A 27903-nucleotide genomic window follows, 5' to 3' on the forward strand; every position below is an offset into this window, starting at 1 on the left:
ATTAAGCAGATCCTTATCTGCATTACTATTTATTTCAGTATTGTGTGTCCCAAGGAAAAATTTCTAATCCTTGAAGCTTAAAGGGTTTGTCCAGAGGTTCTTCTAAAAACAACTCTACACCTGATCATTGTAGTGCGTGGTATTGCAACTAAGCTCTATTCATCTTTGTACATCTGGGCTTCAATACTGGCACATACCATAGTCAGGTGTGGCGATGTTTTTGGAAGAAAGCAGCCATGGTTTTTTTTTTTTAACCACAAGACATCCCCATTTAAAAAAGGGTCTTTAATTTTTACAATCAATTGGATTAGTAAATAATATGTGATTCAATACCACCAGATTAGTTGTAGCCTACATCAGACGGTCAGATATTGATGACCTATCCCATGCAGAAGCTGAAAATCTCCCTCTAAACCTTTAATAAATCTTGTATGATAAAGGATATCCAGCTAAATATAAAGCGGTATCTGCATGCAAGCTGAGCAGCAGAGTCCTGCAGCTGGGAATCCTAGTGATCAGCTCCTCAATACATGAGGAATCTGACACTTGGGGACACATTTACATAGAAATCTGCTGTAGACTGCACATAAATACATAATTTATGAAGTGTCTGAGCTAGTATTGTGATACAATCCGTGCACAGAAAGGGACCTTCCAGTGCGTACTTGCCCTCGGCTGTCACATTTATGTTGGCAAGTCCAACAGAAAAGTGGAGCATGCCCCTTAAACTGAGTGCAAAAAAAAATCTGATGCACACAGTTCCTGCACATCGGGCGCACACATTCATGAAGTCTGAGAGCCGGTCTTTGTGACAGTTCAGAAATTAGTCCCACATTTACTAGTAGTAAGGCAAACTACACTACATGCACTATTAGTAAATGGGCGCCTAAATGTTTAGTTTTCTTACAGCACCACCACTGGTGAAAAGAAGTATTACACTGTTCTAAACGAACACAATGGACTGTCTGTTTATAACATCGATGTGATGGGTTCTCCAGACTGAGGAACGCTTTATGTAGTCACAATACACTTAAAGGGTTTTAAAAGACTGGTCAAGATAACTTCCCTTTTAAATGGGTTTTCTTTTATCCTCTATCAAAGGAAGATCCAAGGAATGGGAATTGCAGACCACTTGTTATAAATGGAGTAGTAGTCTGCATGTGATTAATTACTGCATTCACTTTTTTTAAGACTTTATTAATTACATAAATCAATGGAACAATAATAAGACATGCCTACTACTGCTCCATTCTACTAGGGGACTCAGAGACCCCCCCATTTTTCATTATTAATCAATACAGCTGTGGTCACCATTGTATAAATGAAGTTGTGGGGTGCATGTCTAACACTGCTTCATATACTTCTGGGCAACCATCGCTGCATTTATTTACTTGGTAGTGAATTTTGGGGTGGTCGGACCCGTACATTTAAACCAAGGGCTATGGGACCACCTTTACCAACCTAATAAGAGTCACAGAGACGGATAACTTCTACTAAAGTATTGTATCCTCCGTAGTGAGGTCTATGTGTTAACAAAGGATTCTGGGAAACAATAAATGTATATTTGTAGCTATTTATACTTGGGGCTTTGTACATGTACCTATACAGAAAATACCCATGTAGATCATTGTAGTCCTTACAGTCATAGGAAATTTGGAAACTGTATCCGAAACTGTCATATTGGAATGACCTGATATTTTTCTTTTTGTAGTGAGCGAGTCAGTTATCGGGATGTGATAGTAGAATATAGACTGGAAGCCGAGTACGTGAGTGCATGGAAGACATTCGCTTGTGTATTTATATATGTTTGAGGCACAGTAAGTTCTTCACCCCTCTCATTTTTTTTTAGTTTAGGGGATTGTCTGTCATACCCTACACCCAGGACTGATATTCATTACCACGTCCACCATATTGGGGGGACATAGGCCGAGACCATAATTAGAATACAATTGAATATTGAGCAGTGGATTTTCTGTGGAAATTCGTATCTAATATCACGTAAAGGTTGATTTGTCAGGAGTTATTGTTGCCAACTCTGATGATATTGAGAAGTTCTCACGTCTTGTTTTTATTCGTATTGTTCCTTGATACTACCGTACTGTACATTCCAGCGACCCCCCCCCCCCCTCCTCCTAGCATTGTCACCCCGCTTGTTTTGGCCAATGATGGTGAATTTAAGGCCAACCTTTCTCTTAGAATTTTTTTTTTTCTTTTGTACGCTGAGAGTGCTTGTCCGGCATGATCAGGAAAGGTTTGTATCAAAATCTTAATATGTGAATTTTTCTTTTTCTTTTTTTTTTATATATATGAAATAAATCTATGTGAAAGAAAATCAACTTTTTCTTGATTAGTACAAAATAAAAAAATTTCTTCTGGAGGAGGATTGTGTGTTTTCATATGCATGAAAGTGTTCTAAAGTACAGAATCCATTAATGCCATGCATTTTAATTTTCACTAATCAATAGCTCTTGCGATTGTAGGACAACATTGCCTGTTACTTTCATTACCTATGCCCTGCAGTTTCTTTGCTATTCTCCTCCGTTTAGCCTATCCTTGCACTAGTCCCCTCTGGATGTCCTGCTTATAGGTGGGAGACCATAGCTTTTTTACAAAAGAAACTGAGGGATTCTAACTGCTAGAGGGAAGGAGCTGCTTCTCCATGGGCTCTGGAGGGGGGGGGGGGGGAGTCATGGATTCTTTGTGTATAGCTAGCAGAGGAGCTGTGCCTGTGCAGATTCGTGGAGGCAGATGCCTCCTGCAAAGGATAGCAAGGTACAAGATTTCCCCTGTTCCCAGTCACTATGCCTGTAATTCTGCAGAATCTGTACCTCAAGCTGTGTCATAGACTCCTATGCAGCAGACAAAACCTCAGTCTCTGGACATTTTGTACACAGCAGGGAAGCTGTTAACTCCGGACATACTGTACACAATGTGCTGTACAAAAACTATAGTTTCATAGTTTATACGGTTGAAAAAAGACACTTGTCCATCAAGTTCAACCAAGGAAGGGTAGGGATTGGATGAGGAAGTGATTTAGGGGAAACAATTCTATATAGCATAACAATCAATGTTATTTAGGTATAAAAAGGCATCTAGACCCTTCTTGAATCTCTCTGCTGTCCCTGCTGTGACCAGCGCCTGAGGCAGGCTATTCCACAGATTTTCAGTTCTCATAGTGAAAAAAGCCCTGTCGCCTCCGGTGATTAAACCTTGTTTTCACCAGACGGAGACAGTGCCCCCTCGTCTTTTGATTTGATTTAATCTGAAACAACTTACCACCATATTTTTTTGTATGGACCATTCATATATTTATATAAATTAATCATGTCCCATCGTAGTCGTCTCTTTTCCAGACTAAATAAATCTTATTTTTAAATCTTTCCTCATAACTAAGAACCTCCTATAGTAAAATATAAACTATACACATCTGCATATTTACTTACCCGGTCCTGTCACGATCCCGAGGTGCGTTGTCCGACAAGGAAGAAGTCCGGCGTGGTTCACTTAGATCGTGCACCCGATATCCTGCATGTGTCGCTTCCCTGTTCAGGTCCGCCGGAGTTCACCTTCTTCCCGCTGTATGTGAGTGCATGTCTTACGACACAATTTGAATGCGGCGCAAATCGGAAATAGTCGGGAAACCCAACGGAAATGCTGTGTGCGGACCTTTAGTAAATAAGCCCCATCATATAACTATTTCAAGCAGACCATAGGTGAATATGGTTCAAAAAAAATCTTTTTTTTTTTCTTACTTCAGAGCTTGCATCAATACACATCATAGTAATATACACGAGTGCAAGTTCAAAAGGTCAATCTTACGAAGTCATTAATAATACAAAGTTACGAACGCAAAAGAAAAATCATAAATGCAATGGATCAGACAAAAAGACATAAATGAAAATATTATGAGATTCCGACCTTGATTAACCTTCCTGCTGATCCTGGAATCCCGAGTTGTGGAACACTTGGTTCAGATGTATTATCCCGTATTACCACCAGTCTGTGCTGATAAGGAAGTTGTTTTTGTCCCCGAGGTCCTATGTTTTCTCAGCTGTATCTGACTTTCCGGCAGATCTTAGTTTGTCGCAGCGGGATGATGAACAATAGCTAATTCATTTCCTCCAGTATCAGAAAATGTCCTCGTTTTTATGAAATGAGGCCCACATAGCGCTGTCATAGTGAGATCTGCCATATATAGAGGAGTAATCCCAACTCTGTAGTGCTCAGGCTACGCTGGAAGTTGTAGTTTTTAGAAATTGAGAGTTCCAGGTTGGGGAATGGGGAGTCACTAGATTCTAAAGATGGCAAAGTGGCTTATCTCCCTTGGCATAAAATGATCATGGAAAACCAAGTCCCCGATCACCTCTGACTGGAAAGAATTTGGACTAACCTGCACACAAGTAGTCTTCCATATTCTGCATACATAGCTTGAATGTGCATGGCCGGGTTTGTATAAATCTCATTATACAGGCGCTCCCCTACTTAAGGAGACCTGACTTACAGATGACCCATAGTTAAAGACTAGAGATGAGCGAACATACTCGTCCGAGCTTGATGCTCGTTCGAGCATTAGCGTACTCGAAACTGCTCGTTGCTCGGACGAGTATTTCGCCTGCTCGAGAAAATGGTAGCTCCCGCCGTTTTGCTTTTTGGCGGCCAGAAACAGAGCCAATCACAAGCCAGGAGACTCTGCACTCCACCCAGCATGACGTGGTACCCTCACACGTCGATAGCAGTGGTTGGCTGGCCAGATCAGGTGACCCTGGGATAGACTAGCCGCTGCCCGCGCTGCTCGGATCATTCTCTGTCTGGATGCCGCTAGGGAGAGAGCTGCTGCTGGTCAGGGAAAGCGTTAGGGTGTTCTATTAGCTTACTGTTAGGCAGGAGTGATTCTACAACAACCCAACAGCCCTTCTTAGGGCTACAATAACGTTATCCTTTTTTTTTTATTTGCTTGTGGCTGGGCTTGCTGGCACTAGTAGTGCAGCTAGTACCATATTGTGAGGAATTAGCAGGGGGACTTGCTACCGTTGTGTTTAGCTCTTAGTGACACACATATCCACCTCAAACACCAAAGTGGGAAAATTTATTAGGGGTTTGATTTCAATTAGGCACAGTCTGGCAGTTTCTTTTTATTTTACATTTATTTTTTCATAACTCCGCGTCATCTCATCTGGCATAGTAGTGTGCTTTCATACTTGGCTAGAAAATAGCCATAGGAGAATCCAAAAGGCTTACTTACGTCTACAATAGCGTTACATATATTTGATTTCTGGTTGATCTGCTGGTGGCTGTAGTTGTTGCAGTGCATCTACTAGCAAATTGTGAGCAATTTGGAGTGAGACTTGCGACCACTGTGTTTTGCGCTTAGTGACGCACATATCCATCGCAAAGACCGAAGTGGGAAAATTTATTAGGGCCCGGGGTTGGATTTCAATTAGGCACAGTCTGCCATTTCCTTTTTTATTTTACGTTTATTTTTTTCATAACTCAGCGTCATCTCATCTGGCATAGCAGTGTGCTTTTATACTTGGCTAGAAAATAGCCATAGCAATAGGATAGCATCGTTTGGTTTTAAAAACTAAAAAACACACAAATAAAAAAAAACAAAAACAAAAAAACGTTAAAAAAAAAATTAAAGTTATAACTCTCATTTTCAAAATGTTTAACCCGAGGGCTAGGGGTAGAGGACGAGGGCGGGGACGTGGGCGTCCAACTACTGCAGGGGTCAGAGGCCGTGGTCCTGGGCGGGGTGAGACACCACCTGCTGATGATGAAGGAGCAGGGGAACGCCGCAGAGCTACACTCCCTAGGTTCATGTCTGAAGTTACTGGGACTCGTGGTAGAGCACTGTTGAGGCCAGAACAGTGCGAACAGGTGATGTCGTGGATTGCCGACAATGCTTCGAGCAATTTGTCCACCAGTCAGTCTTCCACGCAGTCCACCCATGTCACCGAAATCGGCACTCCTCCAGCTCCTGCACCTCAGCCTCCTCCCCCCCAGTCTGCCCCCTCCCAGCAAAATTTGCCATTTGAACCGGCATACTCTGAGGAACTGTTTTCTGGACCCTTCCCACAGTCACAAACCACTTGTCCTGCTGCTGCTGAGCAATTTTCCGATGCCCAGGTTTTCCACCAGTCGCAGTCTGTGGGTGATGATGACCTTCTTGACGTAGTGGAAGAAGTGTGTAAAGAGGTGTCCGACGATGATGAGACACGGTTGTCAGACAGTGGGGAAGTTGTTGTCAGGGCAGGAAGTCCGAGGGGGGAGCAGACTGAGGGATCGGAGGATGATGAGGTGACAGACCCAAGCTGGGTTGAGAGGCCGGGTGAACACAGTGCTTCTGAGACGGAGGAGAGTCCTCGACCAGAACAGGTTGGAAGAGGCAGTGGTGGGGCCAGACGGAGAGGCAGGGCCAGAGCTGGTGCATCAGCGCCAAATGTGTCAACTAGTGAAGCTCCCGTGGCGAGGGCTCCTGCGGCGAGGGCTAGATTTTCAGAAGTCTGGAGGTTCTTTAAGGAAACACCGGATGACCGACGGACTGTGGTGTGCCAAATTTGCCAAACCAGGATCAGCAGGGGTTCCACCACTAATAGCTTAACTACCACCAGTATGCGCAGGCATATGAATGCTAAACACCCCACTCAGTGGCAACAAGCGCGTTCACCTCCGGCCGTGCACACCACTGCTCCTTCCCCTGTGTCAGCTGATAGTCAGCCCCCTGCCCAGGACCCTGCCACAAAAACCCCATCGTCGCCTCCACGATCCTCCACAGCATCCACCAGCGTTCAGCTCTCCATACCCCAGACGCTGGAGCGGAAACGCAAATATAGTGCAACCCACCCGCACGCCCAAGCCCTTAATGTGCACATCTCAAGATTGCTAAGCCTGGAGATGCTGCCCTATAGGCTAGTAGAGACCGAGGCCTTTCGCAGCCTCATGGCGGCGGCCGCCCCTCGGTATTCGGTCCCCAGCCGCCACTACTTTTCCCGATGTGCCGTCCCAGCCCTGCACCAGCACGTGTCAGACAACATAATCCGTGCCCTGACCAACGCCGTTTCTGACAAGGTCCACCTGACCACGGACACGTGGACGAGTGCTGCCGGGCAGGGCCACTATATATCGCTGACGGCACATTGGGTTAACTTGGTGGAGGCTGGGACCGAGTCTGACCCTGCGGCTGGTCATATACTGCCGACGCCGAGGATTGCGGGGCCTACCTCGGTCCAGGTGTTTCAGGCCTACTATGCCTCCTCCTCCTCCCACCCCTCCTCCACCTCCTCCTCCGAACGACCATCCGTGGGCATGGCGCCATCAGTCGCTAGCTCTAGGCACAGCAGCAGTGCCGTCGCTAAGCGACAGCAGGCGGTGCTGAAACTGCTGAGCCTAGGCGATAAAAGGCACACCGCCCAAGAACTATTACAGGGCATCACGGCGCAGACTGATCTGTGGCTGGCACCGCTGAACCTGAAGCCAGGCATGGTTGTGTGTGACAACGGCCGTAACCTGGTGGCGGCTCTGCAACTCGGCAGACTGACACATGTGCCATGCCTGGCCCATGTGTTAAATCTGATAGTTCAGCGTTTCCTCAAGACATACCCCAATCTGTCTGATTTGCTCACGAAGGTGCGCCGCATCTGTGCGCATTTCAGGAAGTCCAGCACAGATGCTGCCACTCTCAGGGCAGCGCAGCGCCGCCTCCAACTGCCCGCTCACCGACTGTTGTGCGACGTGCCCACGAGGTGGAATTCAACACTGACCATGTTATCCAGAGTTTACCAGCAGCGCCGAGCGATTGTAGACTGCCAGATGTCAACTTCCACCAGAACTGGTAGTCAGGTCAGTCAGCTTCCTCAAGTCTACAATGAGGAGTGGACGTGGATGTCTGATATCTGTCAGGTGCTGAGTAACTTTGAGGAGTCAACACAGATGGTCAGTGGCGATGCCGCCATCATCAGCCTCACCATCCCGCTGCTTGGCCTGTTGAAAAACTCTCTGGTCAGCATGAAGTCGGAAGCTTTGCGCTCCTCACAAGAGACGGGGGAAGAAGATTCCCTTGTTGATAGCCAAAGCACCCTTAGGTCTGTTTCTCAGCGCATATCGGAGGAGGTGGAGGAGGATGAGGAGGAAGAGGAGGAGAATGTTGGCGAGACACAAGAGGGGACCATTGCTCAGACCTTCACTGTTCAGCGTGTATGGGCAGAAGAAGAGGAGTTGGAGGAGTTGGAGGAGGAGGAGATGGACAGTCAGGCCAGTGAGGGGAGTGAATTCTTGAGAGTTGGGACTCTGGCGCATATGGCAGATTTCATGCTAGGCTGCCTATCCCGTGACCCTCGCGTTCAAAGAATTTATTCCAGCACCGATTACTGGGTGTTCACTCTCCTGGACCCACGGTACAAGCAAAATCTTTCCTCTCTCATCCCTGGAGAGGAAAGGAGTGTGAGAATGCATGAATACCAGCAGGCCCTGGTGCACAAGCTGAAACAGTATTTCCCTTCTGACAGCGCTAGCGGCAGAGTGCGTAGTTCTGCGGGACAAGTAGCGAGGGAGAGTAGGCGAGCAGGCAGCTTGTCCAGCACTGGCAAGGGTACGCTTTACAAGGCTTTTGCCAGCTTTATGTCACCCCAGCAAGACACTGTCACCTGTCCCCAGTCTCGGCAGAGTAGGGCTGATCTTTACAGAAAGATGGTGAGGGAGTACGTAGCTGACCATACCATCGTCCTAAATGATCACACAGCTCCCTACAACTACTGGGTTTCAAAGCTGGACATGTGGCACGAACTGGCGCTGTACGCCTTGGAGGTTCTTGCCTGCCCTGCCGCTAGCGTCTTGTCCGAGCGGGTTTTCAGTGCAGCTGGTGGCATCATCACCGAGAAGCGTACACGCCTGTCGACTGACAGCGCTGACAGGCTGACGCTTATCAAAATGAATAAAGCCTGGATTTCTCATAATTTCCAATCTCCACCAGGTGAAGGAAGCTCAACCTGAATAATTTATCCACTCCTCCTCCTCCTCATTTTCCTCCTTCTCCTCCTCTTTGTACAGTAAAGCAGAGGAAACTGGCTATTTTTTGACAGGGCCCACTGGCTCTAGCTATAGTACTTTATGCATGTAATTTTTCTGGAGGGCCACCGACCCGGTCCTCTGTTTTCAACAATTTTTGGGAGTGCCACATACAGGCACTCAATCTATTCAATTTTTCTGGAGGACCACCTACCTGCTCCTCTGGTTTGAAAACTTTTTTGGACTGCCACATACAGGCACTCAATCTATTCCATTTTTCTGGAGGGCCACCTACCTGCTCCTCTGGTTTGAAAACTTTTTTGGACTGCCACATACAGGCACTCAATCTATTCCATTTTTCTGGAGGGCCACCTACCTGCTCCTCTGGTTTGAAAACTTTTTTGGACTGCCACATACAGGCACTCAATCTATTCCATTTTTCTGGAGGGCCACCTACCTGCTCCTCTGGTTTGAAAACTTTTTTGGACTGCCACATACAGGCACTCAATCTATTCCATTTTTCTGGAGGGCCACCTACCTGCTCCTCTGGTTTGAAAACTTTTTTGGACTGCCACATACAGGCACTCAATCTATTCCATTTTTCTGGAGGGCCACCTACCTGCTCCTCTGGTTTGAAAACTTTTTTGGACTGCCACATACAGGCACTCAATCTATTCCATTTTTCTGGAGGGCCACCTACCTGCTCCTCTGGTTTGAAAACTTTTTTGGACTGCCACATACAGGCACTATCCAAATTGAATTGTCTCCATAGCAGCCTCCACACGTTGTCTCCATTGCTACCTCCAAAAGTCGTTTATATAGCTGCCTCCATACATCGTCCCTTTATCAAACGAGGTGTGTCAGGCCGAAATTTGGGTTGTTTTCATGGATTCCACATCAAAGTTGTTAACCTTGTCGCCACCCTGCTGTGTTATCCACAAAATACACTGGCAAACTTTTACCATTTACGGATATTATTTCAGCGCTTCTTGCGCATCTGTTTACATTCCCCTCACCCGCCATATCCTAAACTTATAAGAACGCTACTACACTTGATCTTATACAAAAGGTTCTTAGAAGTGCTGTTTGGGGAGTAGCCTAGAGACAGGGGCTTGGATTGGCGAAAGCTCGCCTGGCAGCGGAGCGCCAGCTCCATGCGCATCATGCGCTTCTTGCGCATCTGTTTACATTCCCCTCACCCGCCATATCCCAAACTTATAAGAACGCTACTACACTTGATCTTATACAAAAGGTTCTTAGAAGTGCTGTTTGGGGAGTGGCCTAGAGACAGGGGCTTGGATTGGCGAAAGCTCGCCTGGCAGCGGAGCGCCAGCTCCATGCGCATCATGCGCTTCTTGCGCATCTGTTTACATTCCCCTCACCCGCCATATCCCAAACTTATAAGAACGCTACTACACTTGATCTTATACAAAAGGTTCTTAGGAGTGCTGTTTGGGGAGTAGCCTAGAGACAGGGGCTTGGATTGGCGAAAGCTCGCCTGGCAGCGGAGCGCCAGCTCCATGCGCATCATGCGCTTCTTGCGCATCTGTTTACATTCCCTTCACCCGCCATATCCCAAACTTATAAGAACGCTACTACACTTAACTTGGTGCAGGCTGGGACCGAGTCTGACCCTGGGGCTGGTCATATACTGCCGACGCAGAGGATTGCGGGGCCTACCTCGGTCCAGGTCTAAAAAAGGCCTACTATACCTCTTCCTCCTCCCACCCCTCCTCCACCTCCTCCTCCGAATTACCATCCGTGGGCATGGCGCCATCAGTCGGTAGCTCTAGGCACAGCAGCAGTGCCGTCGCTAAGCGACAGCAGGCGGTGCTCAAACTGCTGAGCCTAGGCGATAAAAGGCACACCGCCCAAGAGCTATTACAGGGCATTCCACATCAAAGTTGTTAACTTTGTCGCCACCCTGCTGTGTAATCCACAAAATATACTGGCAAACTTTTATCATTTACGGATATTATTTCAGCGCTTCTTGCGCATCTGTTTACATTCCCCTCACCCGCCATATCCCAAACTTATAAGAACGCTACTACACTTGATCTTATACAAAAGGTTCTTAGAAGTGCTGTTTGGGGAGTAGCCTAGAGACAGGGGCTTGGATTGGCGAAAGCTTGCCTGGCAGCGGAGCGCCAGCTCCATGCCAAGGTCCAACTAACATAGTTTTAACTGCAGCACCTTTAATCTACTACTAGTTCACTGCCTCCATACATGGTCCCCTTATCAAACGAGCTGTGTCAGGCAGAATTTTGGATTGTTTTCATGGCTTCCATGTTAACTTTGTCGCCACCCTGCTGTGTAATCCACAAAATATACTGGCAAACTTTTATCATGTACCGATATTATTTGAGCGCTTCTTGCTCACCTCCTTTGGTTCCTTTGGTTCCCATTGGTTTGAAGCCTGAGTCCATTTAGGGTATGTTGCCATGACACTCTCTAGCCTGCCGCTGCTGCCGCTGCCGCTGCCTCTGCATGCCATCCCCTATAGTGTCAGGGTCAATTATTGGATGTTTTAGATGCTATCTAGCCTCATTCGGTCACTCTGTCATGGCCATGCTGTTGCCCATAATTTTGGCATAATGGTGCGATTAAGCAGCCTCAGAGGCATCCATGCATGCTGCCCCTGCTGTTTCCTGTCCATTTCCGTGGTGTTTCCATCCTTTTCTGAGGTTCCCAGGAGTTTGGCCAAGCTTCCCTGTGCAGAGCCTTGGTCCCCTTGAAAAATGCTCGAGTCTCCCATTGACTTCAATGGGGCTCGTTACTCGAAACGAGCACTCGAGCATCGGGAAAAGTTCGTCTCGAATAACGAGTACCCGAGCATTTTAGTGCTCGCTCATCTCTATTAAAGACCCCTCTGCCCACTGTGACCTCTGGTGAAATCTCTGGATGCTATTACTATAGACCAGACAGCAATGATCAGCTGTAAGGTGTCTGTAATGAAGCTTTATTGATAATCCTTGGTCCCATTCTCCGATTGTCACTGGGGCAAAATTATTTTTGTATGGATCTACAATTATAAAATATACAGCTTCAATTTACATACAAATGAAACTTAAAGAGAACCCGTCATGCAAAATAACCCCCTAAACTAAATATATTTTCATAAACTGCCATTAGAGAGCATTGCCTCTATCCCTTCATTGTCCCTCTACATGCCTGTAAACCTAAGCAATGAGGTCCTAAAGCTGTATGCAAATGACCTGTGAAATGTCCAATGAAGCATTAGCATATTCAAGCTGTCCACTCTATTCATGAGTGGGAGGCACAGCCACACCCCCAGTGCTTGACTGACAGCCTGTATAATGATGTGAGGCTGTATAATGATGTGATGGCTGCTCCATGTGCTTGCTGGTGGCCACGCCCCCTGCAGCCTGTGTGTGCATGTGTGTGTGTGTTTAGGAGAGATACAGCAGCTCCAGGCAGCCATGTTACAGCAGAACATGTCAGATTCATGTGTAGCCGATGTCTGTATCTCTGTGTATTAGGAGGATGCAGCATGTCAGCAGATACACTAACTATGCTTTACTATACATTACACACAGACATGAGCAGGGGGAGGAGAGGGGAGGGGTAACAGGGGTGACATCACTGCCTCTGACCATGTGACCAGCCTCATTTACATAATAAAGAATAGATGATTTTGCAATGATTAATGTATGAAATAACTAGATAAAGGCTGGGATGGGATCCTTGTGAGTTGCTCCAACAGGTAGAGGTGACAGGACTAGTGGCAGAGACCTGATGACAGGTGTCCTTTAAGAACAAACCTGTCTGTATTTTGTCCAAAAAAATGGTTCTAGTCCACAATACATTTACATCCACATCCAACAGTTTGGCGCTGCTCTTTTGCAGGGAAGCAGGGACTCCAGGGATCATATATCACTATGAGAGCCTCTCCATAAAATCCAGCCAGGGCATGATACGATTTTCACTCAGTATCCCAACAATTTTATATAATAGATTGAGATCTATCACCCTTTATACTGAAGGTTAAACAGTTCTTTATTCTGTCCATCCTATTACATTTGAAAGTCTCAGCGCTTCTCCTAGCACAAAATTCACAGCAGGAGAGGATGATGTAATCCATGGGTTGTGCCTGAAGGCAGAATAATCAATTGCTGCACCATCCCCCAGCTGCTGTGTATGAATGATCCAGCTCAGGTTGACTAGTCATGTCTTGACTAAGCTCCATGTGTAATACAATCTCCCGAGTGTAATGTGTTTATGTCAGCCAGCCTGACCCAGCTTTCCGAATTTCCTGAATGTTATAATTGTTTTCTAAAACAAATAACCACTCAGCTCAGGGATTAACCAATATATGATCCTGCATCAGTGTAGCTACAGCATTCTCAAGGTATGTTTGCTTCATAATGCATCAAATCAAATGGTAGGTTTCCTTTTTAATAAAGAGAGGAAAAGAGAGAGTGGAAATATTGATCAAGACAAAAATGGCATTTAACACCTTACCGATGTGTGTTGTATAAGTACGTCACACGTCAGCTGCGGGTGTATGGAGAGGACTCACCGGCTGAGCCCTCTCCATACAAGGTGGGTGTTTGCTGCATATTGCAGCTGTCTCTTTTTAGCCAATTTATTACAATGTGCGATCTGCACATTGTAATAGATAATGTGAAAAATCCCCATATACTGCCTTACTGTAGTATGGTAAAAAAACAAAAGTAAAAGAAAAATATTTAAAAAAAAATAAAAATTCGAATCACCCCCTGTCCATAGAACTGATATAAAAATAATAAGTAAAAATCATAAATATGTTAAGTTTCGCTGCGTCCCCAAGTGTCTGATCTATCAAAATATAATAATGGTTATTCACAGCATTTAATCCCCTAACAGAAAATAGCGCCTAAAGTCAAAGAAGACATATTTTTATCCCCATTTGGAAACATATAAAATGTATTAATTCACTGTTATTAACAAAAATACAGCATTTAACAGGTATAATTCCAACCTGTCTCTATCAGTCCTGGTGTTCATATTTTGAGTGTCTCTTGATACGACCATAAACTCCTGACTATTGTTGGACAGATTCCTCTCACGAATAGCTTCTCTTTTACTGCAGGGGCAGGAGGCAGAGAGCACAGGCACTTCCTGTCCAGCAGCAGCAGAGGAGACAGCAGCAGCTCTACAGACAAGATAAGCGCTGGATCTGAGGGGAGGGGGGCATAGCAGTGCCGATTGTGTGTTTCGTAGGTGACGGAGTAGAGCTGAGTGTGTCATTGTGTCTAACATCCATCTCATCTCTCTTTTTCTATGTGTCGGATACTAGTATAAAAGTGTAAATAAACCCTGTGCCCTGATAATCTAAGCAAATTGTCAGCACACAGCATCTCATAGCACAGAGGAATTATTAAGTGTCTGCTTAGCTAGCCTCTCCCCCCCCGCCCCCCCCCCCCCCACACTGCTGAATTTTACACTGACCATCACTGAGTGACAGGAGCTAAAACAGCAGTAAAACTGAGTAAAATTGTAGAATAAGTGGTTAAATTAAGGGATTAAAATTTGAGAACTTTCTTTCATGGGCAAACCTCTTTAAAAGAAATCTGCAGTAGTTTTGACCATGTATAGCTGCAGACCGTGTCAGGTATTGGTCCTGGAGAGCGGTGTGATTATACCTCTATGTGTGTTGTTAGTAGTAAAGTTATAATCCAGCTCTTGCAAGTGCTCTGTGTGGGTCTTTCAGCCTGAAGAGCTTTCCGCTCTGTACACTGTGCAGCTCCACCACCCCTCACCTCTGCCACAAGTAGGAGCTTTATCAGGATTTTGGTTGGATACTTACAGCAGCAGTCACTCAGAGCAGAGGGGAGGGGCTGCAGAACAGATAATTACAGAAAGACCTTCAGGCTGAAAGACCCGCCCTGAGCACTTGCAGAAGCTGCAAAACTTAATTAAAAATGCACTTTTCACAGCTACTTACTACACACATAGGTATGGTTACACAGCTCTCCAGGACCTATACCGAGCACTGTCAGCAGTTTATTATGTTCAAAACTGATAACAGATTCCCCATGAAAGTCATTTTTCATGTGGTTTTATTCAAGGTTTTTTTTTTGCATTTTTCTCGTGTAAAAGGTTTGAGAACAACTTTTTTTAAAATAGAGCAAAATTGTGCACAATTATACGGCAAATAAACACTATTCAACCAATTACGTAAATCCATCCTTACACAAAGGCTCTTAAAAGGTTCCCATGCAGGATTCCCCCTCCCGCTCTCCATCCGGTTCTAGGAACATGTGGTTTTGTGATGTAAGGACCCGAGGGTTGGGGGGGGGGGGTTAATGAACTGATAAACAACAAAATTCCAAGTGATGAGAATAGGGGAATGTGCTAGTAACACCATAATCCACATGTATATAAGAACTTTGGGCACCTTCATACAAGTTTAGGGACAGCGGATGATCTCCATGGACTACACACGGTAATGCAGATTTCCTTACTATATCTCTCTGCTACGTCGATGGAGGCCGTAAACAAATAAGCAATATCCTGCCATTGTCCTGGGACTTCCGACCTTCTCCAATGCAGTGTCCTGACATCTGGTAACATGGCCACTGTTGCGTTTCTGTGCTCTGAATATCTGTATTGCCCGGTCTGTCTGGACCTGTTCCGAGACCCTGTCACCATCCCCTGCGGGCACACCTTCTGCTTGGCATGTATTACTCAGTGTTGGTCTCTGCAGGGGATGCCCAGCTCCTGCCCGCAGTGTAGGTCCTCTTTTCGACCAGACTCCTCACCAAGACTCTGCAAGAACAGCATTCTCGCCCAGATGGTGGATGACTTCTCTAGTCTTCACGCTCCGAATGATTTAAGTGCCTTCAGTAGTCATGCCAGGAGCCTTGGCATTCCAGTGAGGAATCGGTGCCAAGAAGAAATGCCGGATGGAACCCTTGGAACGGAAAACAGCAACCACTTTGACTTGCCCATGATTGGCGAAGATCATGAAGCCCCTAGTGCCCAGGTAAGTAACTCTAATGGTTACCCTAGTATTTAGGGCTCATGTACCTCCGTTCTGTACTGTCCATAGCTGTGCATGAACCTCTGACTGTACAGCACATACCTCCGATATCATACAGGGTCTCTCTCTTTTGTTCTTATTGGAGAATATCTATGAAGCAGACCACCTGATTTGAGAACTCTGAGTAGTGACACTTTTATTACAAATTAGAAGTCATTTTGGTGCAGACAAATCTGTGACATTTCCACTTCTAGCATCTATCACTTATTCCTGCAGTGATACATAAGAAGTTTTAAAATAATAATGAGATGTGAAAATGAAGACTTTTAGTTTATGTTGCAGATTTTCATCCCTTATTTTACCCTTTGACAGTCAAACAGGGAGGTCTACAGAAAATGTATACATGGTGCATTATAGAAAGTATTAAGAAATCTGATATCTTTCATTGCATATGCCAGGATATAAATAAAATTAAGATGACTATTTTCACCCAGAGATGTCATGATTGCCTGGTTTCTATAGACTCAATCCTTTTGTTCTTACAGGATTCTGGCTGTCTATTACTAATTAATAATAAATCTTTTATATATATAGCGCACACAGATTACGCAGCACTGCACAGAGTTTGCCAAATCAGTCTCTTTCCCCAATGGGACTCTGTCCCCAATATAATCAAGTATGTTTCGGAGTGTGGGAGGAAACCCACGCAAACACGGAGAGAACACTTGAACCCAGGTCCCCAGCGCTGCAAGGCTATAATGCTAACCATTAAGCCACCAAATTACTCCCCTGAACCCAATGAAAATACTTGCACTCTTGGCTCAGGTTTCCTCTCTCACTCCAAAACTTTCTGGTAGGTTGATTAAATTGGGACCCCCATTGGGGACAGGAACCAATTTGGTAGCTCTGTGCAGCGCTGTGTAATCTGTGTGCGCTGTATAAATAAAGGAATTATTATTATTATCAGGATTAGGTCGGCAGGAAACATGGGGCACATCTTCACCATTCTATGTTACCTAGTTGTGTCCATCATATGATGGATTTATCAAACTTGAGGAAGGATTTCGATTTCTCTTTGGAGATAAACCTTTATCTCTTAAAGGGACCCTTTCAGCGATGACTCAATATCAGGGAGTAGCTGTAAGGTCTATCAGCAAGTGTCCTATCTTCATACAGTATCTACTGTCCACAACCGGAGAGTCCTCCAGGGCTTTGTAAATAGGTCCAAGGTCTGTGAAGCATTTCCTCAGGATGGACATAAATAGAAGGATATTTACATTGAAGAAATGGCAATTCCACTTTGAGATCTTCCCACAGTTTTAGGGGTAAACACTAATTTGAGATCCAGAAGGTAACGGATGTAGTTATTTTCATACATTTCATCTAGCGAATTCTGCACATTCATGAGGCATACTGTACATGGTGCACTACTTTTCATAAATCTGGGCCATTGGGGCTCATTTACTAAGGGTCTGAACGCCGCACATATTCGTTTCCCGAATATTTCCGTTTTGCGCCGGATTTCCCCAAGATTTTTGGCGCACGCGATCGGATTTTGGCGCATCGGCGCCGGCTTGCACGTGACAGAAATCAGGGGCCTGTTTGTCGGACAACCCGACGCATTCGGACAAACAGCGGAATTTAAAAAAGGATTTGTGTCACAACATCAAGCACTCACATGCACCAGGAAGAAGCAGGTGAACTCCGGCGGACCTCGGTGCAGCAGCAACACATGCAGGAACTCGGACGCACAATGTTAGTGAATCGCGCCAGACCCGAATCCTCATAAGACAACGCACCACGCGATTGCGACGGGACCGGGTATGTAAATCTGCCCCATTGTCTTTTATGTTTTCCGAGCTTTATATCTCCTACGTTTTTTTCAAGCAGATTTATTATTGATCTAAATATGTGGAGTACAGGCAGTCTCCGGGTTACATACAAGATAGGGTCTGTAGGTTTGTTCTTAAGTTGAATTTGTACGCAAGTCGGAACTGTATACTTTATCATTGTAACCCCCAGCCAAATTTTTTTTTTTGTCTCTGTGACAATTGGATTTTAAAAATGTTGGGTTATAATAAGAACCAGGATTAACACTAAAGCTTCATTACAGACACCTGTGATATCTGTTACAGCTGATTATTGTAGCCTGGGACTAAAGTACAGTAAATTACCAAAATCCAGGGGTCCGTTTGTAACTAGGGGTCGTATGTAAGTCAGGCGTTCTTTAGTAGGGGACCGCCTGTATATAACTATCTTCGGTAGGCACCACCAGCCCGGCAGACACAATGAGGTAGGCATCTAAGTGGGCATCTGCACAAGGTCATCTGTGGGGGAATCTGTACCAAACTAGGGGCATCTCTGGGATAATTAGTTTGTTGGACATTTGAGACTCATTCTTGTGCAGGGATGGTGGGCACACATTTTAGGGGAATCTCAGTAGTAGAAATTCTTGGCCTATCTTATTAGCAGGTACTCTCGGGGGCCATCTTGGTCCAGGCATGGGATATGTATGGTGGGCATCTTGGAACCACTTGGAGCAACTTGGAGCATTATGATAGTTGGTCATCTGTAAAAGGCAACGTGAGACTGATACTTAGTTGGGCATCTATGGTGCACTCTAGAGTAGGTATTTAAGACAAGGCCTGAGGGGGGATAATTGAGGCTGGAATTTTGTGGGGATTTGTAAAAGGACCTCTTAGGGGCATCTGAAGCAGGCAACTTTTCAAAAGAACTTCATTGCATTACTCCAAGGTCTACAAAAAAAACATAAATGAAGTATGTCATACACTTCCTCTAGGTCCCATCCACTAGACATCGTAGGGTGGTCAGCCAAGGCTTCTCTGACATGGTAAGGATCCTGCAGGCCTCTGGGTTTCGTTTACTGCAGATGATGGAACAAGTAGAAAACCAAATGCTGAAGACCACAACCAACCAAGACCTGGAAGAAGGTCTTACGATGCAGTGTGCCCAAGTGGTTCCCGATCAGCAGCAGGATCAGCTTGTGACTGTGGTATGTATCCTCCATACATAATAATTGCACCATAGTGTAGCAACAACACATTTTTTTTATAGAAAAGTTTTCTGGACAGGGGTATAAAATATGTAAAATCTATAACCCTATGTAATACAATTTACACATTTGTGCAGCAGGAGGAACAATCTACATTTCCGGAGCCACAGTGGACTGGGCTTTTCTCTGCCGTCTCCAAGTTTAAACAGAATTTACAAGAATTGTGCGCGGATCACATGGGGAGACTCGTGCAACAGGGTGAGTGTGATTTAGGAGAAATGTTCGGTCGTGCGACTGGATCCAGTGATGTGTTGGATGATAAGTCTGTGTCATGTGTATCATGGGGAGTGATGTCAGAAACATGGCGTGACAGACACTTATCTGCAATTCAGGCCTTTAAGAGTGATGATTATGCACATCCGGTGTGTCACTCTATGGCGCCTCCATGTGGCACCATTTCTTCCAACAAATTCTGGCACCAATCGATGATACATAGATCTGTAATATGGCAACATGGATGGGTCCTTAGGAGAAAATTGCGTTAAGGGGCAGTGGTTTGGATAATAGGAGTACAAAGAAAGGGAGGAAGATGATGCAAAATGAAATATCTGGAAGTTATGATGATGCCCTTCTTTACATAAAATACGGTATGCTCTTCTTTTTTTTTTGCAACAGTGTGGACCACACGCTGCAGCTATCCAATATTACCACCTAAGCTTTGGGGAAGTCCGTTGCTGCCACTGATGCCACGGGTGCGGGCAGAGTTTCTACAGTGTAAGACATGTTCTACTTGTGCTTGTCTCACTTTACGTCTTTGCTTCTATACCCCCAACTAAAAGTTACTCTCTCATTTCCAGTTTCACGGGATATCAGCCTGGATCCGGACACTGCCCATAATAACCTATGTCTTATGAAAGGAAACCGCAGAGCCCTCTGTAAACTGCAGCCTCAGGCTTATCCAGATAATATAGAACGATTCGATCATTATACACAAGTGCTGGGCAAGGAATCAATGGCCCAAGGGCGCCATTATTGGGAGGTCCATCTCTCTGGAAACCGCATAAGCCTAGGTGTGACTTATCACGGTATCTCTCGTAAGGGGCATCAGAGCACCTGTCTGGTTGGGAGGAACTCGCAGTCTTGGTGCTTGGAGTGGAGCAGTACCCGTTGCTATGCCTGGCATGATGGGGAGAAACTATTGGTAGCCACAGGACAGCAGGAGAAGCTAGGGATCTTTTTGGACTGCGATGAAGGAACTCTCTCTTTCCATGAGGCATCTGACGACATGCCCCTCCTTTACCGCTTCCACGTGTCCTTCACCCAGCCCCTGTACCCCATCTTTTTCATCAGCTGGAATTCAATTGTGTCCATTGGAGAAGAAAGGGCTGTACAGCATGGTGCCCATAACAAGCGTTTCCAGAGGCAGTTTTCCGCAGACTTCTGATGGAAACCATTACTGCTGGATCTACTAGTTGTCGTAATTCAGCACAGTGGCATAGCTAAAGGGGTGCAAAGGCTGCAACTGTACTTGTGCTTTAGCTTTGCTATCTAGGGCCTTCCAGTGGCCCCTTAAAGAGGATCTACCACCAGCATGAATGAGTTTATGCAAATGAACCTGAGGGGCTCCATGAACACTGATGGAGCCCGGAGCCCCTCAGGCTCATTTGCATACAGTTCTTCATCCTGGTGATAGATGCCCTTTAATCATTGGAATGGACACATTTTTCATTAGGGGCCTGTCTGTCAGTATTTAACACACATTGGGGCACATTTACTTACCCGGGCGATGGAGTTCACCCGTAGTGCATTGTCCGACGTCAATGAACTGTGACGCGATTCACAAAGATCGTGCGCCCGATTTCCTGCATCTGTCGCTTCCCCGCTCAGGTCCGGCGAAGTTCACCTTTTTCTTCCCGGTGCATTGGTTGCGACACAATTTGAATATTAAATCCTGCGCTCAGTCCGAATCAATCGGATCGTACGACGGCCCGCTCCCTGATTTCTGTCACATGAAAGCCAGCGCAATTACACCACAATATGATCGCGTGTGACACAATCCCCAGTTAAATACCTGTTACAGCGGGGCAAATACTGAAAATTTCTAAAATCCGATGAAAGTGCGATCCCCGGGACCCTTAGTAAATGCCCCATTATGTGTATTATTCCCTCCAACCTTTTTGTACACATGAATGCTCAGTTTTGCCAAGGGTGCATGTGTTAAGAATGTAAAAGGGGGATTAGACATTTTTGAGCACCTCTGGTAGTGGCTTACGTAACCTGGAGTAAAAGCATTGGGCATGCTGATTTTCATTCAACATTTTTTTATCAATACAGAATTGTGACACCTTCATACACATCATATGATATCAACAGGCGTGGCTTATATATAGTGAGGTTATAGCTCTAGTTATCTCCGCCAATCACTGCTAAAATAGGCACTGACTTTTTCAGGGAAACTGTTTAAACTTGGACAATAGGAAACTGGGAATTGGATTGCACCTGGAGCAAATTGGAAGGGACCAGGTATGTCTATTATTATAGACTCAAGTTTTGTTTTTCCCGGATGCAGGGTCACTGTAATCTACTGTGTATAGGCCCCTTAAGGTTTCCAGGTTTTACAGCTTCTATTATTTATACAGCTGTTTACAGTGCCAGGACTGGTAACAGTCACCGTCCCTTTAAGTAATCTGTAAAATGTATTTTAAAGTTACATGTCAAAATCCATGGATAGAATTCAGAGTCATTGATCCTTTGCACACAGATGATGACTCCATTCATGGGCCTTAAACTCAATAAATCTTTCCATGGTGACCTGTTCTTAGGCGCCGGTCATTCTATACGTCATGTCTCGTACTGTCACCGCTCGCTTTCCTTAGACTGGCGTGCCCTCTGCTTACGAAGCTTGACAAAAACGGCAGCTTCCTTGTCAGAACGGCGGCAGTCGAGAAGCTGTAAGATGCGATCCCCTGAGGAGACAAGACATGGAAAAGATATAAAGAGTGAGAGAGAGTGATGTCACTCTGATTACTTATAATAATAATAATAATTGCTTTACTTATATAGCGCACACAGATTACGCAGCGCTTCACAGAATTTGCCAAATTGGTTCCTGTCCCCTCGGGGCTCACAATCAAATCAACCTACCAGAATGTTTTGGAGTGCGGGAGGAAACCGGAGGACCCGGAGGAAACCCACGCAAACACAGAAAGAACATACAAACTCTTTGCAGATATTGACCATGGAAGTGGCTTATCTACTGCATTGCCGAGGATCACAGGAGGCTTTGTGTTGGGTCTGGCTCAATGTTCCTCATAAATTTGTTGCATGGACGTTGCTGATGAGAGTTTAGCATTTATTCCCTTTCATTAAACGGGTTTAATATTTTTGACCAAACCTTACAAAAACTGATCATAAAGTGGCCTCCTGCAGGAACCCTCAAGGATCAGCAATAATTTGCAGGAGGAACCTGACAGGAAGATTTCAGGTCCATTGCAGTGTCACCACAGAATATGACATTATGACATTACATGTGTTTTGCACCAACGTATTCCCCAATTCCCATTCTAAGTACAGGCACACATGGCCAAATTAAGCAAACACGTATTTTGGGGAGGTTGAGAGGAATCTTTGTCAAGCAACAGCTACTGAATGTGTATATTCAACTTTACAGCTCAGTAAAGATGTGTTCACATATGCCAGGCCTAAAGAGGACTTGTCAGGACGATTTGGGACACTAAACCACCACAGGTCCAGTGGTTCAGTATTCCAAATCACTGTTTAGAAAGTGCCTATTAAAATTAAAAACACTTATACTTACCTTGTTCCGATGCTCCCTGCGCATAGTGTAGCCAGCGTACTACACCCCATGGAGGGACTTGCTAAAGAGCGATTTAGGACACTAAACCAGTGGTCAATAAGGACCTAAGGGTGGTGTAGTGTCCCAAATCATCGCCCTGACCGGGCCTCTTTAAAGCATCAGTTTCCCATTAGTGATTCCAAACTAAAGTGAATGACTGACCCATGTAATCTGTAATACCCTCTAATTATTTTGATGGTATGGACTTTTGGGGTCCCTAGTACCATATCAGATCATGAATACATATTATTGGTGTAATAACTATTGGGGTCTATATAAAGATTTACAGGAATTTATGCTATAGTTACCATAGGGTGAACATAGAACATGCACAATATTGTGTCCGTGTAAAGTGTGAAGCCGCAGCGTTGTTAAATATTCACTTACCATTGAGTTTCGGATGGGTGAGGGCTAATCGTGTCTGGGGGATATTAGCCACAGGGTCATTTGTCTGTTCTTTTAACCCAGGAACGTCCGCCAGGGATAAGAAGGCCTCTCCCTCCAGCTCATTAGATAGAATAGCATCATAGTCAAATACTGTCAGCAAGAGGCAGGCTCCAGGGACTTCACACTGCTCCGGGGTCACCAGGCTGACGATAGAGAAAAGACAGATAATATTACAGTCAGAGTTTTCCCTCTGACCCCAACATACACATGCACACTCAGCTGTCCAAGCTAAGAGTGCGTATGTTCTGAGGTGAGAGAGGGGAATAAGCCACTGCTAGGCAGCTATTTGTACAAACAAAAGCACATTAAAGGGAACCTGTCACCAGGAGAGCAATTTTTAGCACTCCCCCAGTCCCCACAGAGCATAGTACATACACTGTCAAAGTGTTTTGTTATTAAAAATTGGTTTTACAGAAAAAAAGATATGTTATATTGTACCTTTCATTAGCATGTGCGGTGTGACTAGGCAGTTTCCAAATGGGAGGGGCTGGAAAGGAGCAGTCCCCCCCCCCACCCTTGGGGAACAGCTTCTCCATGTGACCTTTCAAATATATGAAAACACCCATCACTTGGCTTAGCGACGCCCCCTGCTCCTCTACAGCCAATCCCGAGTGAGGGGAGTTATTCATATATTTGAAAAGGTCACATGTTTCCCAAGGGTGGGGGGGGGGAACTGCTCCTTTCCAGCCCCTCCCAATTGGCAACTGCCTAGTCACACAGCAGATGCTAATGAAAGGTACAATATAACATATCTATTTTCTGTAAAACCAATTTTTTATTTGGCAGTGTATGTACTATGCTCTGTGGGGACTGGGGGAGAGCTAAAAATGGGTCTCCTGGTGACAGGTTCCCTTTAAATTCCTTCTTTCCTACAATATCTGCCACAATAGGAAGAGGAGACAACATCACACATGCTTGTCTGGTTCTACATAAATCTGTAGATTTGGTAGACTTTCAACTAATCAATATGGCCACCTACAGTCTATTCCTTAGTCTATAGCCGTGGTTCTCAACCTTTCCAATGCTGTGACCCCGCAATACAGTTCCTCATGCTGTGGTGACCCCAAACCATGCAACTCGCAGTAAAAACACAGTAAAATTGCGGCTCCGATGGCTTAAGGCGACCCCCGGTTTTGGTCATTCGACCCCCGCTGGGGTCCCGACCCACAGGTTGAGAACCACTGGTCTATAGGTTTTATACCCTAGAAGATGTGTGTAAAGGTCACTCACAAGTCAAAGGATTCATCATAAAGAGGATTCAGTTCACTCTTCTTGACTTCTGTAGAGCGCGGCTCCACTGCTGGAAATATGTGTTTAGGTTCTAGGGTCAGCTGGACAAAGGGGTCGCTGCTGCCTGAGGACAGAACAATGAAAAGGATTATTTCTTAACATACAATCATTTGTTGCAACTATAAACCCCTACACTATCCCCAACCAGTATGGAGGCAGTTATAAACCCCCCACACTATTCATGACCAACATGGAAGCATTTATAAACTCCTAAACTATCCCACACCACAAGGGAAGCATGTATATACTCTACACCAGTGATGGCGAACGTTTTAGAGACCAAGTGCCCAAACTACAACCAAGACCCACTTGTTTATCGCAAAGTGCCAACACAGAAATGTAATGAGTGATTTACACTCCCTGCTCTGTCACAGCTACAATGATAATCCAGATCCGTCCACACCTTCCCACTCCTCCAGTAGTCCCAGGTAGTGATGTCACTTTAAAATAGCTCTGCACAGCAAGTCCTGGGCTGTCTGGGACTGCAGGAAGATACCGGTAGTCCTCTCTGGTGATGGCCTGGGTGCCCACAGAGAGGGCTCTGAGTGCCACCTCTGGCACCTGTGCCATAGGTTCGCCACCACTGCCCTACACTATCCTAGACCACTGCTGAAGTAAATATAAAACCCTACACTATCCCTGACCACCAGGGCAGCATGCATATACCCTACACTACCCTTGAAGCAACCAATAAACCTGCAAACTATCCTAGACCACCAGGGAAGCACGTATAAACCCCTATACAAAATCAAACCACCAGAAAAGCAAATATAAACTCCTACATATTCCTAGACCACCAAGGAATCAATGAATAAACCCCTACACTATCCTAGAACACCAACTTTTGGCTAAAAGTAAAAAAACCTGTCCTGTTGGCAGCCCCCAATGGCATGGAAGTGTTGTCACATTAATGATCAACGTGATTGCTGAGGACTTAATGGTCACACCTGAATGAATGACACATTACCAGGGGCTGGCTCAGCTGTCAGAGCTCCAGAGCTGCAATCAAGGTCCTGCCAACAAGTAAATGCTTTTATTAGCCACATGCTGCTTTCCGGACCCAGTTTCTAAATGTCGAAAAAACTCTTAGGTATGTGCTTCCCTTCACGGGTGGTCCTCGCAAAAAGTTGGTCCTTTGAAGATTATACATATCATTGCTCTGCTTACCATTAGAATCCAGGGGAAGAAGATTCACTGCATTGAGGATCTCTATATGCAGTTTCTGCTCCGATTGTCGGTAGCTGACTTTTACTGTAACCGCTCCATACTTTTCTGCACTCGATCCCTGCTGTGAGTGGTTAAGACACAGAAACATGAAATATCTGAGGAACAACTACTTAGAGTTACAATAGAATTGGCGCACTTAAAGTGAGAATGTGCGCATCCAATGCACCATCCTTATACCTGCTGCTGGATCTTCTGCTGATAATACCGCTCTACTAGCTTCCTAGTATTGGAGGAACAAAGCTCAAGGTCCTGTTCTAGGGTCTGCAAGAAGAGGAAACAATATTGAAGACCATCGGGTTCTAAGGAGGTGGATTGTGGAGGTTTGCTGGTTTATATTATTTTATGACTTTGATGTTTTGGGGATTTATTTCATTTTTTTTAGACCAAAAGTCCACACAAAGTAGTTTTAGTGCTCTCTTTTTTCACATTTATAGAAAATGAAGGATAATCCTTGTACTTACAATGAAGGTTGCAGTGTGCAGGCTTTCTAAGGACAGTCCACATCCCTCTGCATGGAAACTTGCCTCTAAGTTCTAGGTAGACAGAAAATTCCCTCAATCAATTAAGACACAAGATAAAGAAGTTGTATACAGCCCTATTTTAATTTAATTGGAATGGATGTCTATGAGGGAAGGGTCTCTAAACCTTGGTTTTCTAGCTTGCATCCAATGGCCGGATCTCCTAAATTATGATCCATTGGCCAAGAAGGATGCCCTTGATGCACAGCTGGGACCACACAAGCAAGGGCATAACTTGAGGGGGTGCAGAGGGTGCGATCCCAACTGGGCCCATGAAGTTTAGGGGGCCCATAAGGTGTCACTTTCCCATATGAGAAACCCAGTACTATAAAACATACATTATAGTCAGGGGGCACTGGGGCCCATCAGCTTCAAGTAATGCCACTGCACATGAGCAAAGTAGTACCACAAGCCCACCAACAGGGATGGGGAAGGTTAAGAGCACAGCGGTCAAAACATACCTCAAAATAAAGTCTTACCTTGAGTGCTGCGTGCAACCTCTGGTAGTATCGGACAGAAGGAGTGATGTGGCTGGACAAGTTGGAGATGACTGTGAGGATGTGAGACCATAGTAAAGACAGGAGGCTGCAAAAGGAATGACATAAGAGATGCCAAAAGATGAGAAATATGGAAGTCTACACTAGAAAGTAGAATGAAGCTGCTTTCACCAAACAGTGGGGTGATGTCTGAGATACCTCATTTGGTTGACCAGTCAAGCTTATACTGCCTTGAAGTCCAACATGCACAAAACTGTATCACCCTGATACTTGGGGGAGAGTGCCACGCAAGTGACTGGACTGTCTGTTTGTTTATCCAAAAAATTTTCCCCCAAAAGGAATTCCTGACCGCATCAATTCCCCTATAACAAATTGAAATTTGGGTCCACTCACCAGTTAAAGTTTTCTTGCACAAGGTTCTGGTTCATGTATTGTAACTCCGACTCCAAGAACTTCATCATAGGTACAATGCTCTGTATAATGGAAGGCACATCTTAACACTGAATAAAACATAATATTATAGGACGTTGACACGTAGATAAATCAGCGAGACTCACATCATTGGGGTCCCGGGAGTCGCTAGCATTGGCAATGGACTGGAGGTGTTTGGCAATGCCAGCGTCCAACTGTGAGAATGAACGAAAATTGTAGATAGAAGACAGAAAACCAAGGTAGAGTAAAGAAAATATTAGGACAATAATAATAGGAAACATACTTTTTGAGCGAGGGCCTGGACTACACCCCGAATCTCCCGATCCAGGCAGGCCACGGCGCTCTTCAGCTGGTCGTAGAGCGTGTGCTGGAACTGCTCCGAGCTGATGACCTCTTGTGTTTGCTCCTCCAATAACGCCCAGTTCATTTTCTCAGGTAGAGAGCGGACCACAAGCCGTAGCTGCTCAATGTTATTCACCACCAGGCACAGCTGACAGAAAGTGGAGACATCGCAAGCGAAAGCATAATGAGGTCCAGGTAGGTCCATACATATTACAGTAGCAGCAATGTTTATGAGATGTTAACACACACAAAAAGGAAATTAAAGAGGCTTTCCTGGGATTCTGGAAAATCCT

The 27903-nt window shown here is 45.2% G+C and overlaps 2 protein-coding genes across 5 annotated transcripts in view; one reads left to right on the plus strand and one right to left on the minus strand.

Annotated features, from left to right (window-relative positions):
* The first annotated feature begins 15330 nt into the window (after positions 1-15330).
* On the plus strand, positions 15331-21838 carry TRIM47 (tripartite motif containing 47). 2 transcript variants are annotated; one of them, XM_072111912.1, is made up of 5 exons: positions 15331-15991; positions 18789-19001; positions 19139-19259; positions 19677-19775; positions 19859-21838. In XM_072111912.1, exons 1-5 carry the CDS (start codon positions 15578-15580, stop codon positions 20443-20445), a joined length of 1434 nt encoding a protein of 477 aa, XP_071968013.1. In that variant the 5' UTR covers positions 15331-15577; the 3' UTR covers positions 20446-21838. The 2 variants fall into 2 exon arrangements, with proteins under 2 accessions (XP_071968013.1, XP_071968014.1); XM_072111913.1 differs by having other exon boundaries at positions 19142-19259.
* Positions 21306-27903, minus strand: part of UNC13D (unc-13 homolog D) — a 49442-nt gene continuing 42844 nt past the window's right edge. For all 3 annotated transcript variants that reach the window (XM_072111905.1, XM_072111906.1, XM_072111904.1), the window contains 10 exons: positions 27552-27758; positions 27394-27462; positions 27230-27309; positions 26819-26924; positions 26283-26354; positions 25999-26082; positions 25762-25882; positions 24535-24658; positions 23245-23447; positions 21306-21967 (listed from right to left, as the gene is read on the minus strand). In XM_072111905.1, coding sequence (XP_071968006.1) covers positions 21858-21967; positions 23245-23447; positions 24535-24658; positions 25762-25882; positions 25999-26082; positions 26283-26354; positions 26819-26924; positions 27230-27309; positions 27394-27462; positions 27552-27758 — 1176 coding nt within the window. In that variant the 3' untranslated portion in view covers positions 21306-21857. The remainder of the gene's footprint in view (positions 21968-23244; positions 23448-24534; positions 24659-25761; positions 25883-25998; positions 26083-26282; positions 26355-26818; positions 26925-27229; positions 27310-27393; positions 27463-27551; positions 27759-27903) is intronic.

The sequence above is a fragment of the Engystomops pustulosus genome, chromosome 6, assembly GCF_040894005.1.
Source record: "Engystomops pustulosus chromosome 6, aEngPut4.maternal, whole genome shotgun sequence".
Taxonomy (NCBI): domain Eukaryota; kingdom Metazoa; phylum Chordata; class Amphibia; order Anura; family Leptodactylidae; genus Engystomops; species Engystomops pustulosus.

What these genes read in the sequence shown, in the direction of transcription:
- TRIM47 (XM_072111912.1), top strand. Translation starts at nt 15,578, where the DNA reads ATGGCCACTGTTGCGTTTCTGTGCTCTGAATATCTGTATTGCCCGGTC. An exon ending in ATGAAGCCCCTAGTGCCCAG is followed by an intron (nt 15,992 to 18,788) that starts GTAAGTAACTCT and finishes CACTTCCTCTAG; the next exon opens with GTCCCATCCACTAGACATCG. An exon ending in GCGGGCAGAGTTTCTACAGT is followed by an intron (nt 19,776 to 19,858) that starts GTAAGACATGTT and finishes TCTCATTTCCAG; the next exon opens with TTTCACGGGATATCAGCCTG.